At 38.3% G+C, this 15,405-nt stretch overlaps 1 protein-coding gene across 12 annotated transcripts in view; it reads left to right on the top strand.

The window, feature by feature from the left end:
- ZNF521 (zinc finger protein 521) overlaps positions 1-15,405 on the top strand; it is a 231,397-nt gene that overhangs the window by 99,653 nt on the left and 116,339 nt on the right. For all 12 annotated transcript variants that reach the window (XM_066182344.1, XM_066182333.1, XM_066182376.1 and 9 more), the window contains one exon: positions 13,290-13,374. In XM_066182344.1, the coding sequence (XP_066038441.1) occupies positions 13,290-13,374 (85 nt within the window). The remainder of the gene's footprint in view (positions 1-13,289; positions 13,375-15,405) is intronic.

The following is a 15,405-nucleotide window of genomic DNA, read 5'->3' on the forward strand; positions in this document are numbered from 1 at the left end:
GGCAGATTGTGGATAGCTAGCTTTTGAAAGAGCTCTGAAATCTGTAGATCTGCAGGTTAATCTTTGAGCTTTAATGAGATGCTGGATTCAGCTGGTTGTAGATTTCTTGTAAAGATCTTGAATCACACTGCAAGCACACTTTTAGGCTAGGGTGATAACCTTAGTGACAGTTACTCTCTAAAAGCAGAGAACAAGGTGGGGTATGCTGGTGAATTGGGAACTAAACCTTTTTCTGTCACTCATTTGCTTTGCTGACTTGGCCAAATCTGCTTGAACATCTCTGCTTCACTTTCCTTATTCAGAATATAAGATAGATTTTCCTGAAAAGTGTGTTTCTATGCTTACCTACAATACAGTTTTTGTAAAGCGCTAGGGAGATGAAAAACTGTTAAAAAAAAAACTGTGTGGCCTTGACTGTCTTGTTCCTCCTTAATACGCTGTCAGGCACCTAATGAGAGAACTCTCGACACGGCAAAAAGTGTGCCCTCACTTCTTAATCTTCAAGACTTCTGTGCTTGCTGAATCACACCAGCATAACGGTGCAATAAATTATATTGTCCATTTCTTAGCTGGCAGGGGAAGAGGGAGTGGACTCCAGCTTACACCAACAGTTTAATGGCAAGACATGAATTATGCTAGAGTATCCAGATGTTCAACTGCACTCAGTTTGGGGTCCTGTTGGTAACTTTCAGAGTAGAAGTGCAGTTGCTTCTGTATCACTTTGTTCCATGAATGTGAGGCTCATGTGAATATTGTATTACCTGTGCAATGCAGACAGTACTTCATTCATAATACAAGAATGCTCTGGGTTTTCTGGTCTTGAAGACAGAAGGAGCAGCACAAGTACACAGCCAAATTATTTCAGGAGTGAAGATGCTTATTTAGGTGTGGCAAAAAACTTGCAGAAACTCACTATTTCAGAGAGTTTCAAAAATCCTGGACAAAGGAGAGAGCTAGCAACTGTCACACCAGCTGGAGAGCAGAATAAGTGAATCTGGGGCTGCTCTTCTGTCCTGTTGCGGTTGTGCAGAGCTGTATGCCAGGATGGTCATGTCACAGCAGGGGACACTGGCCACATCACAGCACTGTTCTGGAAGAAGCCATGAAAGTGCAGGCTGACTATGAGCTTGCAGAGAAGGGGGTCACAAAATTCAGATGCTGTGGAGAGCTGTTGGCTCATTGAAACTCAACTTCTCCGACCTCGGATGAATCCTGAAACGGTATCACCCTGAGAGAAAGAATGGAGCTCAGGTAGGTGTATTCTTTTATCATTACTTTTTTTTTCTCTTTATTTATTCATGGGCCCTGAATCTACCTTTATTCTCTTACTGTTCTTTCCCCCACTTCTCAAAACACTGCCAGACCCACAAAGACAGAAAACAGGAACTGCCTTTGGAAGTAGCTGGTTTATTTCAACAGCATGCACTGGCAGTCAGAGGCGGAAAGAAGAGAGAAAAGACTGTAAGCAACCCAGAAATGTTCCCAGATGCATGCTTTTGGCAGGGCAAGCAATAGCATTTTAGCAATATAAATCACAGTGCTTTTAACTGAAAAAAATGTACTGAAATCAATACGCATGCATTTAATTGAAATACATAAAGAAATTAAAATAATCCTCCTCATCAGCAATCCAAGCTGATCGTTCTGACTACAGGATTTTTATGAATAAGCACATAAACTTGTAATGTAAACGTAAGTAGCGCCTTGGGTTTCCTGTCAGTGAATCCAGGCCCAGAACAAGTGATTTTCATGCCGTATTTTGGATCCAGGGACAGAAAAAGGTAAAGACGGTTTGTTGCTGGCCCAAAGGTTTGGCTTTGAAATAGTTTGTGGAGCCAATCTGTACAAACATATTTTCTGCTTCTGAAGTTTCAAAATGAGTTCACTAAAAATACCAGTTTTGTCTTCTGGCATTGTTTTAACATTGCTTTCAGGAAAATGTTATTTAAAGTGTGACCATATCTATTCTTAGGAAGGGCTAGCCTGGGTTTTTCTTGCCACAGTAGGCCACCACCACTTTGCACTATGCTTTAATTTCTGGTAGTGCCACTACCATGAATTGGCTGATAAGGTCCAGCTTAATCATTTCTCTTCCCTTTGTCCTAACAGTTTTGGTAGTGAGCTATCAGAGTCCTCTTTGAATTTTAGAAGGATAGTATTACTATCCTATTGCTGTAAATCCTACCAGAGTTAAGCTTCAGACTTCCCACCTCATACACACACACCCCGCCCCCCCCATAAATTCAGTGTGGGAAAGGAAGGCCAAATGTTGGCTGGGAGCTGCTGAAGAGAAGCAAGGGGGGGAAATGTGAGTTTTCTTAGATTCCTGTCCACTGATCATTAAAATCTAATGCTGTTTGTCTGTCTTGTTATTTATCAGAGGTCTCAGATGGGGAATTTGGACAGGCATCGTCTTCACACCTGTGGAAAACTTCACATGAGAAGATGAAAGGATAACACATTCTCCAAAATTTTCAAGAGCACGAAACCAAGATTTCCCTAAAATGAACCGGGGGGGGCGGTGGGGGGGTGTTGAATGCGTGCTTGAAGAAACACAGAAGAGCTGGAGAGGGAGACAAGAATGTGGATGAAGTCCTTAAGGATCTCTAGAGAGGGCAAATGTAGATTCAGCAAAGCTTTATGAGACAAAACTTTATGAGGTGTCTACTCCTACAGCTCAGCTGTGCAGCCCACTATCCTCTTGGGGCTTCACTGTACTTGTACCTGCTGGCCAGCTGACTGGTGTAGCATGCCACAATTTCTGCACAGCCCCAGAGGAAAATCACAGTAGTGATGAGTGTTTGTGTTCTGATCTCAGAACTGGGTTGAAACAAGAGGAAATTTCACACAATTTTCTAGCCTGGTCATCTTTAGGAACATGACGCAGAAAATTGTGACATATCTCTATTTGTCCGCTGGTGTGCATACCTCTAGAGGATTCTCTCACTTCTATCTCTTATTTTTGGACTACTCTTGATCAATTTCAGGGAAAAATTCATAGATTAATAGTAATCTCAAGGCCTATGAAGTTGTTACAATGTTTGGGAAGAGAGGTGACCCAGCAGGGTGATAGAATCCAAATAAGAAAGAGGCCTTTAAGAGATCCAAACCAGGAACGTGGCTGTAGCTGAAGTTCATACCTGTTTTTTATGTGAAAGTCAAGCGAACACAAGACATGAAGTTAGAGGAGGAAACTGTGATCTGTTCTTTTTGATACTCACAGGGCTGCTTCTTAAGTGACTGTACATGAGAAGTGTTTTTCACTACTACTCAATAAAGTTATTATATATGATGTGTGTATTACTTTACCTTGTACAACAAATATAACACCCATATTTGTTGCTCTGTCATGAGTGAAATAAAAATGGGCTAACCATTAATTTAAAATGGGTGTGTACTGCTTGTTTAATGAAATTGTACAAAATGAACATAAGAAAACCACCTGACACGTAGTATTTTGTTAAAGGATACTGTTCTTTGACCTGCCAGAGCTCTGTGATAGCAGATAGTTGATCTTATACCTGGTGGTTCAAAACTGTGAGGTACCTTATTTCCTGCCAAAGCCATCTCTTGTTTATACTGTTTCCTGCATTGTATTACAAATTATTGGATAAATATGACCTGTACTATTTTATACAGCGTATTTTGCTGGGTATGACATCAGAGATGAGTCTCTTGCTAACATCCACCCTCAACATACGACCTTCCAGGACAAGAAGGGAAGGGGACAAGTGGACACACAGAAGGCTCCCCCTGAACATCAGGGAACACTGAAAGGGCAACCGAGCCCTGGCAGAGGTTACCCAGACAGGCTGTGTATCCCTTTGAGATATTCACAAGTCATCTGGATGTGGTCTGGCTCTAAGTGACCCTTCTTGAGCAGGAGGACTGGACCAGAGACCAGCCTCACCTATTTTGTTCTTCTGTGGTTTCTACCCACCCTTTGGGCCCATCTACCAGATGTATGTTGATGCTACCCTGTTGTGCCTTGGTGGCTAAACCTTTGTTGCTGGTATATGGCTCCATAAGTTAGTGAATAAAAAGGCAGGGCCCTCCCTGATACTGAGTATCTCAGTACAGTCCAATCAATAATAATGTGCAGTTCTAGGAATCATTTTTAATGCCTGTGAAATGCTTTTGAAGAGTGTCTTAGAAATACTGCAACTTCGAAATGCAGCTGTTTCAAAGTTACTTGCTGCTTGTGTACTCAAAACAAGGTGGGAGGTAGGAGGGAAGGGAGCTATTTATCCCCTTTGATCATATGTCCACAGTTTTGGTGTCCTGTTTGGATACATTTCCTCTGTTTTTTGATTATTCAGATGTTTCACAGCATTCTCTCTAAAAAGCTGCATCTAATGGCTTTTCATATCTGGAAGGCCACCTCTTTCTCTACATTTTCCACTAGGAAATGGTGTGGTTCACCAACAAAGAATGATCTGAGACTTCAAGCTCCTAGATTTCCTTCTGTGTTCGCTTTACAATTGCTACAACAGTCCTCTTGGTTTCTGCTCTGATGGCTGGAATAGGTTTAAGGCCAACCTATAGGTAAATGGCTTTCTACTTACAAATCCTTGTAACTGTCACAAACAGTGGCCAACTTGCAATTGATCCTGTTCTGCTTTGTGCTTCTCTCACAGGCCTAGGCCTGGAATGTCTGCATCACCTGGTGATTTTCCCAAACTATCAGTCTTAACCATAGTTCCTCATTTCTTGTATGCTCTCTGCTTCACAGCTGGTTTGTATGATGGTGGTTGAGTGGTTGAAGTCCTTCAAACCTAGAAGCATGGCATTCTGCATCTGAAATAAATTCTGCAATCTTTTTTTTCAGAACAGGAAATGGTGGACTGAAGCCCCATGTAAAAAGACATTAACTTATTACAGGATCTACCTAAGAGGAACTGCTGGTATTTTAAGAATTAATGTGAAAGTAAAAGATTATGAAATAGAACAGTGGCAATTCTGTGAAGTTCCCTTAATTCTCTTAGAGAGGAGCAAGTATTTCTTCACAGGAAAAAAATCCAGTTAGACACAAATCATTGTGGATAGTTGAAGAGTGGCTGAGTAGAGTGCTTGTTTTGCTGGTACACCACTTCCTTGGGCAGCTGTGCTGCCCCAGTGGAGGTTTTTCAACTGGGCACACAGTCAAGCATCATTGCAGTGTCAGCAACTGTGTGTCAGCTCAGATGCTACTAGTATATTTGTTAAAGTTGATGTGGTTTAAGTGTATCCATAGAGGGTAGTACTGAAATCACAGCAATATTATTGTAGGACACTGTTCATGGCATATTTTGTAGTGCCTTTTTAAAACCCCAGTCTTGCCCATGTTATCGTGTGAAGCCTTCATTTGTGAAGTCCCATTGACTTCCCCAAGTGCAGAGCTAATTGCATGAGAAGGATCTAAGGGGTTTACTCCTTCTCTTGATACTTCAATGAAAATTAATTTCTTATATATTATGTATGAGTAATATATTTCTGTTTGTACATTAATATTAATGTTGCATATTTTTAAGCACAAGTTCTATTCTGTAGGATTAAATTATCTTGGTAAGTAATAGTGCAGTATTCAGTTTGAGTTAAAAGTGGACAATTAAGGGCTGGGGGAGGGTCCTGAGTCACACTTTGGAAACTGAAATTAATCAGCATTAATTCTCCACAGAGTGGGAGAAAAGCGGTCATAGTGCTTAAATTAAAAAATAAAAATTCAAAAAAAAAAAAAAAAGCCCCAATTTTGCCTTTCTGTTAAAATCCAGACAGCTTTTACAAAATCTGCGATGGAGAAAAGAGACAAGAGTATTCTCTTGTGTGTACTTGCAAACTATTAATTTTATTGGGCTACATCTGTTGCTGATTGTTGGTGAAGAAAGTAGTGGCTTTATTGAATGACAGTCTGTCTCAGTATGCCTTTTCTAAAAAAACAAAGCAAAAAAAAAAACTTTAAAAGGGAAAAAAAAATCATCTTACTCAGGATATCAGCTTTTTGAGTCTCAGACCTGCCACATTAAGGTCTATTGCCTGTGCTTTGATGCCACTTCATCTGCAGAATTATCAGGGTGGTCATAGTCATAGCTCCTCCTCAATGTCCGTGGACAAACAGCAGCTCTGACAGAGATGCTAAGTGTTGGGATGCCTCTGGATGGGTTAACAGCTCTAAGGCTTCAGAGGGTCTCAGGCTGCACCTTTGGTTTTAAGTTCAATGTTGCCTTTGGTTTTAAGTGCAGTGTAAGGGGACCAGAAAGGGGTGGGGATGCTGACAAGAAGTTCAGTTGCTGAGATAGCCCCAAATTCCTGAGCGCTGCTCAGCACATTCATGTGCTCTGCTCTGAGACTCGGCCTCACCCAGGATCAGGCCCTCAGACAGAAAGACAGAAAGAAGTGTATTTGCTTTTGAGATCCCAAATCAAATCCACAGTACTTTAGAGTTGTTTGTATTCATAAACTATGTAAGCCTGATATGAAGTAATTGAGAAAGAAAATAAATATACAGCCATGTGCTGCCAGGTTTTACTTTTCTGACAGGTATTTCACTTCAGTACTGAGTTTGAAAGGCCTAGAGAGAGTTAAAGGATTAGAGATCTCAAAGGGAAGAGATGCAATTTTTAAATGTGGCAAGATGTGTTTTTTTCTGTGTGGGGATGTGAGACATTGCAAGCTAATGCTCTTCGTCATCCAGGGGAGGGAAAGGTTTGTAACTAAGAGACACTGAAGACAGACATGATTAAATACAGAATCCAGAATAAAGGTGAAAGACAGAACAGCAAACCATGAGTAACAGAATAGAGAAGGAAAGACTGCTAACGTGAACATTTGTATTTCTGACTCAATATATTTTGTGTAAGCAGTAAGTAACTATAATGAAAGAAATGAGAAAAAACAACGTTCCTTTCTGTTTTTCATTTTGCTTACCTTATGGGATTGTATTCTTTTCCAGGCATGTACACTCAGACCCTATTATAATTTAAGACCCTGCTAAATGAAAACAGAACAGAAAAATACTCATAAAATCTCCATGAACATGTTTTTAAAAGAAATCAGGAAATACTAATTTATGGGTTTTGTGTGAGCAATTACAAGAGTTGGTAATTAGTCAATTAAAAAGAAAAAAACAAGATGACAGTGCCCCATAAGCAAGATAAATAACCAACTATGCAGTGAAACTGGCTAACATATGCTTAGTTTTTTGAGAGCCTAAGGTAGACAAAATAAGCATCCAGGAAGATAGAAAAGAAATCCTCAATTAAGGTACTGTCAAAATTAATCTGACCTCTGATGAAAAATGGCTAAATGGACAAAGCTAGGACCATGGTAGCTCTTGTGTATCATGAAGGGCTAAGCACACTGCTAATGCTTAATAAAATAATGATGTAAAAAAAAATGAGCTGGCAGCATTAGAAGTTAGCACTGGCAAATTCCTGTAGTTAGTGCAAGTTCTAAATGTCTTAACTTGTTATATGACTTTTTTGGATGCTGTTCACTTTCTCTTGTCAGGTTACTGTTCTGTCAGTTTTTAAAAGGTTGAATTAACTCCACCCTTTATGTGAGGGAAACCGAGTGAATGACTGATATGGCAGAAGGGAATTAGAGGATGTGAGAGGTGTGGTATCACTTTTTTGACAACAGCAGGTTGTCTCAGCTGTGTCATTGATCCATACAATCAGTCTGTGCTAAAACTGAGGGGGAAAAGCCTTAAAAGTCCCCTTCAGTAGTGTGACAAGGGCAAATAATGTAATTAGGTGTAAACAGGAGGTTATTGGTGGGGTAACAGGTACACATCAAGACCATTTTTGATAGGGCACAGAAGTGAAGTGTGAAAGGCATATAGAACAAACTGGGAATGCCTGCAAGCCTAAGACTTTAGATGCCCTGCAGTAGAAGCTATAAATGATATTTTGGTTATTTCATATAGGGAATAAGTATTCAATTAAAAGGGGCATGGGTACAGGAGATTCAGAAATGGTATATGTAATTAAGGAAGCCAGTACTGTTAAACAAATGCTTTGTCTTTCAGCTACTGGCATATCCTCCCCACGGAGGAGAATGAAGTACAGATTAGAGGTACTATAATGGAGTATAATATACAAAAAATGGCTTACAAAAATATCCATTCTAAAATTCTCAGCAAAAGGAGCTGAAGATAAAAGGAAACATTAAGCAGATAAACTTGCATTCTTTAAGAAGAAGCATCAACAACCTGGGAAAAGGCCACTGAGCAAACATTTAACAGGGAATATAAGGCTTATGCATGAAGTTACTGGTCTGTGAGCTTGATTTAAACAGTGAGGAACAGAAGAGGAAGGGTAATCAAAGACGTGATAGAAGAAAGTTTGAATTTAATGAAGGATAGAGGGCAAAGATTCACAGAGGGAGGATCATGCTTAAAATTTTCAATAAAGAGTATTTTGAGAGAATAGCCACAAGTGCTGACAGAGAAGCATATAAACATGATTTACCAGGATTTTAGCAAAGCTTTTGAAATGGTACAGCACAAAAGACTAATCTGTTGGGTGAATAAGTGTGGCGTAGGGAGAGATACTTTCTTTGATTAAAAAAGAAAAGAAACATGATCTTGGGTATGGAAAGCATAGGAGTCTTGTGAATTGAAGCAGGTTGGTTTGGAGGGGTGTAAATAATGAAAAGCCTTAAGAGTCATTGTGTGCACCAATTTTGTTGAACTTATGCAGCATATCAGCAGTCTGGAAGAAAGAATAAGTAGTAAGGTGATGAAATTCCCTGATAGTACAAAACTGGGGAAATGTCAGAACAAAATAGGCAGGGGATAAAATACTGAATGATTTTGACAAGGAGGTGGAGCGTGAGCCAATAAGTAGCATATGCAGTACATTTTCAAGTAATATAATGAGGCTAGGGAATAGAAAAAAAAAATGTATCAGTACCTCAGTCACAGGGCACAAAAGTCTACACAGAAGTATGTTCTGCATACTTTTGAAGCACTTCTGAGTAGAACTGTAAATCCTCTAGTAATGTGGTTATTAGTTGTTTTGCTTTATTCATAAAAGCAAAGCAAATAAAATACTGTGCACAGAATTGAAGTACCAATTGAAAGTTCATATTCCTGGGCTGTTTATAAAAGCAGCAAAGTCTCATTTCATGTGACACGGACACGCTGGGCACCATTATAGAAAAGAAATTCAGAAGACTGCAGAGTGATAAGTGAGGACTGGGACAATAATAAAAGGTCTAGGTGTCATTAATTATTCAAAAGGTTAGGGAGACACTTGCATATGCCCAATCCAAAGCTCTTTAAATGAAGTCGCAGAGAAGATTGGAATCCTGGAAGGCTGTAAAATGCTTGTGAAAACAGGAATGCAAAAGGCACCTAATGCTGTTGTGAGACGTTCGTCCAAGCAGTACTCTTCTACAGTGATTTTGAATGGTCCCAGGAATGATTTGGGCCTCAGATTTACACTCAGCATGGAGGAGACAAATTGGCACTTAGGTTCTTGGCAAGAGGGGGTTCAGTGAAGGAACATGGGCTTGCTTATTGGAGAATTTTTATTAAAATATGAGGTAATAATAATAATACTGATAAAAGGAAAAAGTTAAACCACTTTCTTAATCCTATGTGCTTTTCTCCTCTGGAACAAATCTTTGGGAGTTTTTGCAAGAGGGCGCAGTTTAGAACACGTTGCATCTTGTCCATTTACTAAACTGGTCCTGTCTGAGTCCATTTGGAAATGTACTGGCAAGAGCATTCCGTGGCCCACCCTAGCTGATTTGAAATAACTCTCTTACAGGAAATACGTGTCAGCTTTTTTCTGTGTTTGTAGGGAAGAATGACAATATTGTCATTCTTCTGTCTCCTCAGGAGACTGACAGGTGTCCTCTGGGAAAAGCAACTGTGGCAGGTTAGTGTGTAAGTGCCCTTGGCTGTCCACTCTTCATTGTTGTGTGGAATGGATATGCTCAGGGCTGTGAGGTGGAGCAACCGGGCCTGGGGTGCCTGCTCAGTCATGATGGGTCCTCCACAGGCTGGTGGCTTGGGCAGAGGGGCAAGGGAGCTCAGAAAGGGTTCCCTGCTGCAAATTGCTGCAGCAGGACAAGGCAAGAATGGCTGTCACAGCCCTGAGCTCCTTTCTGTTTAGAAACATCTTGCACTGCAAAGGCTGGAGACACTCAAGAAAAATTCAAATGCCTCCTTGAGTCACAATCCAGTTTTTCGTGTGGTGTGTCACACAAGTGCTGCAAGGCTTCATTCCTTCCTATCCAGGCAAGGTATATGGAGCTGAATACCTCAGGGTTCATTTTTGTCTTATTCCGCCAAGTGTCCCCTTTTTTTTGGAGCACAATGTGAGGAGGGGCTGGGTCTCCCCCCAGATCTCACCCTAGTAGGGAATTAGGATCAGACATGAAACTCATCAGGACCCAGGAACTCCTGTGAGAAGTTATGAGTCCCGTGGTTCTGACAAAGCTTGTGAGACTAATATGTAACTTGCAGTAAAGAAAGACTTCCTTAGAATGTGAAACGTACGGAAATAAGTATGTGGGTTTTGTTCAACATGATGTGAAAAACGACTGGGTTTGATCACTTTGAAAATCTAGGAGTAAATGGAATTTACTGAGTATGCTTTTAAAATAAAAACTTAATCATGCACAAGTTTAGACACTTTGAGATGAGTGTGTGTTGAGCTAATAAAAGTTGATGTCAACATTTTAGAATATGCTTAGAAACAAAAAAGAACTAGTGCTTGATCAAGCAGCAGTCACAAAAACAATCTTCCCTTCATGATAAAAAGAAAAACTCTGTGTGTGATTCTGCAAATATGTCAGATCATTTTGAATAGGATAGTAAGTGCTAGTAAATTATTATTTTTTGTTGTTGTCAAATCACTTTATTTTTTAGCATTTGACTTCAAAAAATCCCCAACCTTTGTATGTGTTGTCTTTATGTACATCAGTCATAATTTTGCTGACAATTCTTGACATGCACTCAGCATTGCTCTGCTAACAAGAGAAAAGACCAGCCATTACATTTATGTTTCTTTGTTTTTCAACAAAGTCACATATCAGGAATAATGCTAGGGGTATGCTAATAAACAATACATAGTGCCAGTCATCAGGGAGTAAGAAATATTTTCTAACTAGTTCTAAAGGGAAACAATGTTTTAAAAAAAGGGAGAGTGATTGTTATTTATGCAGTATTGTTGTTCTATATGTCAGCATCAAAAAGCATCTTGTAAAGAGCTTAGCATAATAAATCGTTGATTGTGACTGTCATTATTTAGAGGTCTTTGCTAGATCTAGATGTAGTGCAGTAAGGTTAAATTTACCAACATATAATAGGAAATCCTTAGACTGAATCTGATTTTCTACTAATGTTACCAGTATTGTCACAAGAATGAAAAAAGAGAAAAAATGTTTTATCTTTAAGAACAGCTGGCTTTACAAATTGTAACCGTAGCACTTAGTCAAAGCAGATTTGGTTTCTGGGTGTCCATTGATTTTTGGTCGTCTACATAATAATTTAACTTCGTTAAATTTTGAAAAACTAAGGTTAATTTAAATGAAAAACAGCAAAAAAGGCTTATGATTGTTTCCACTGTGAAGAGATGCAGCACATTTTATTGTCATTGAGAAAATTAAAATAGCCTCTGTGTATGCGAAGCAATGGGAGATTTGTAAAGAGGAGCCCACAGGAGCAGTTAATTTCAGAGTTGACTTTGAGTAGTCACTAATTTTTCAGTTAACTTAGTACAGCGAAACAACATATTTTTGAAGAGTCTTTATATTCCTGCCTGCAGGCCTGAAGTAGAAAGATACTTCATAGCTGGGCACTTTATCTGTCTGGGATAGGGCATCTAAATTTAGATGCTGATAAAAAACCCAGTAAGTCTTCATTACTGTTTGGAGTCAGGTAAAAAAAAGCCAACACCTTTTAAAAAATATAATTGATAATACCAGCTGCATTAAACTCTTCACAAGTTAAATATATACAAGAGAAGCTGTATTTTTGATGCACGTTATCCAGTGAACCCTATTTCTTCTCCAGCTAATATATGGGAAATCTGCAATTTAATACATCTGTGCCAGCTTCTTGCAACTTTACATTCTTTAAAAAATATGTGTTTTTCTGTGTTTTTTTCTTCTTTTTGCTGATGTAGGCAAGGTGCCTGTGGCTGTAGAGAAAGATGTGTGTCTTTTGAGTTACTGCCTTGATGTGGCAGTTCAGGGCTTACCTTGACTTCATTGCATCTTCAAAACAAGAATTGAGCTCTTCAGGACTGTTACCTTAGGACTTGAGTCCTTGATACTACAATTATGCAGTTGAATAATTTTATGAATCTGACTTGTCTCATTTGATGCCCGGATAACTGCAGATTTTAAGTCTTAAGAAGGAAAAAACTAAACCTTACTTTGAATACACTCTTAGTTATCACTTTTAAAACAATGCTTTCCAATATCAACTCTCTGGCCAATTCAGATCAAGAAAAATAATGAGAGAAAATGCAGTTACATTTTGAGAATGTTGAAATGTCTTGGACAAATTACATACCTTGCAGAAAAGTGAAAGAGCAGATCTTTTTAAGAGACATCAAGAAAGAAATGAAAAACATGTTCTCTGCACCAAACTGAGCAGAATAATGCACTTCCTGGTTTATAATGAAATTTGAACTGTATACCCCATGCTTTTTAAGTAAGTCAAGCACAATCTAATGTGGCCAGAAGGCATGCTCTCTGGCTAGTTTCCAGTCAGGCTTCCCAGTTTCAGTCCAGGCTTGCCAATAGATATTATTGAAGCAAATGTCCTGATACAGGAAGTTTTTGTCCAGACTAGCTGGGAGGTTTTCCTCCTTGAGAAATGGCAGCCTGATGGACCATTTAAAATATGTGATGCAGAGAAGATTCAGCAGCCCCACTGAAAGTGAGACAAGCATTTATCTCATATCTGTGTTCTTTTCCTGGCTTCTCCCTTGTTTTGTAGTGGATCTAATCCATTGGTGTAAAATGAAGGGTTGATGTCTGTATTGTTTGGCTTACATCCCATGTATCCTCCTTCCATTTTGCCTTCCATGAGTGTGATACTAATGTTTTAGCAATACTGTTGTGTCCATGGAGTTAGGAAGTTGACAACAATCTCTACCAAGTTTCAGAAAACTCAAAGGAAAGGTACTACAGAACCTGCAGAGTGTTATTTTTTTAATATTAATAATTAAGCCTTAATGAAAGCATTGCTGGAGAGCTTTACATGACACTGTGAACTTTGTATTTTGAGTTATAATGAAATTATTACAATTGTATGTTTAAGTAAATTTTATCTACCCTTGTTTCTTTAGAAGAAGACCTACCAGTGCATCAAATGTCAGATGGTTTTCTACAATGAGTGGGATATCCAGGTTCATGTTGCAAACCACATGATTGGTAAGTGAGCATTAAAACTTCTCAAAGACAAATACCCATTTTTCTTACTCATTATCACCATTGTCTCTAAAATTAAACAGAGTTAAGGAGAAATTAATTGTGGATCCATCAATGATTAACCGAGGCATGATTGATTTTTTTATTCATATTATTAGACCTGATAAAGCATTAGCATATTTTATTTTCTGCAAGGGCTAGTTTAGACTTCTGCAGAGAATTATATATCCACTGCCAGTCAAAACACAGGTGATTAGCAAATTAAACTTCTAATCATTTTTGCATTATTGAAAACAAACTAACAGGAATGGTTAATGAACTGGATGTTAGCTTTCCGTAGAGTTTTAGACAGGTTTTAATTTCAGAAGTTATTATGGTAATGACACTACTGTGTACTTCTAAAGCACCTCAGCACCAAAATCAAAACTGGTGAGTTTTTGTCATTAGGAAACATAAATAATTCAAATGGCCATAAAATAGTATTGTTTGTTATGTTTGAGCAGTCTGGAAAAAAAATCCTGAGTGTATCTGTATACAATTAAATACTATAAATTATTTGAAAAAGTAAGGAATTGTAGTATACAGTAATAGAATACACTCTTTAAGGTACAAGCATTTAAGAAAACGTCTTTTAGGATTCCTGAATCCTGATGTTTACAAAGCTGTTACAGTTGTAAATTGGAATAAAACAAAAGCTGCTTTTTCTTTGATATTCATATTTTCCTATTATTTGCTGATTCCCCTAGGTTTACCCATAATGTTTTTAATTTGGTAACTACTCAGTAATAGCACTAAGAGTTCCATCAGCCAATTAAATTTATCAAGCACATCATTTGTTCACTAGTATGATAACATTGCTGGGATTGTCTCCTGGTTTTTTTTTTCAGTCTTTTTTCCAAATTTTGCATTTCAAAACAGAGATGGATACCACTGATTTTTTACTCCTGCTTCCCTTATGCTGGTTCTCTTGTTAAAATAGCAGGAAATCTTGCAAAGCAAGACCAAAAAGTATGGTAAAGAAGCTAGTAATTATATATCCTACAGAAGAGAATTTGCTTGATTTTTCCACTTTCCAGTTTGGTGGTAATTCTTTTTTTTTCTTTCAAGATAACATGCAGATTTCTTCCATGAACACTTAGCAATTTGGCTGCGCTGTAAAAGAAAGTTATCTGCCAAAACTTAATGGTCCATTTCTGTGGGACATTTATTTAAGTTGTTACACATTTAGAGCATAAACATTTTATATTTTTCATAAAAATGAATCAATGGAAATGACAAACTGGTTTTGTAAAGGAGACAAGCAATATAACTGTTAGGTTAAGCCTTAGTTTTGATACCTTATGTTTTTGGGTAGGAGATAATTTGAACTGCTTCAGAGTATTCAATCTGTGTCAGTACTGGAATTTAAAATTAGGGTACTGCTGACAACAGAACTCAACATTTCTGTTGTTTTATTTCAGTCCAGTGTTTGAAATGTTCTTAATTGTAGCATATAGTGATGCTGAAACCTGATGGGGAGTATGGACACTGTTTATAAGGGATGATGCCGGAATTGATGATGTGTTTGCTTGCCACCCACTTCTCAGGTGCCTCACATTTTTAGAATAGGACCTCACTTATTTCATTAAATGCTCAGATTTATTTTTCCTTCTATTTTCTGGAGGAGTTTTATTAAAGAGTCAGAATAGGAGGAGCAAAATGGGGAGAGAGTCAATAAAGCAGGACAAATCCATTTAGCTGGCTTCAGCCTGCGGATCTGAAAAGACATATTTTCTTAAATGGAGCTATTAACTGCCTGTGTTTAATTTCTTAAAGCTGGGTGAGGTTGAATGAGAAAGAGAATCTTTTAAAAAAATATTTAATTGTTTTGTCTATGTTCTATCTAATCATGCATGATATTACTTCATGACATAACCATAGTGACACAGATTTAAACGTGCTTAATATAAAATCTTCCCAGTGAAATAAAGGAGCTTGCAAAACATGCAGGGGGATTTGCCGGTCATGCGTGTGGTAATCTGTGTTCAGTGGAAG

This window comes from Chamaea fasciata, unplaced genomic scaffold (genome assembly GCF_029207755.1).
Source record: "Chamaea fasciata isolate MVZ Bird 193981 ecotype frontalis unplaced genomic scaffold, bChaFas1.0.hap1 SCAF_1, whole genome shotgun sequence".
NCBI lineage: Eukaryota > Metazoa > Chordata > Aves > Passeriformes > Sylviidae > Chamaea > Chamaea fasciata.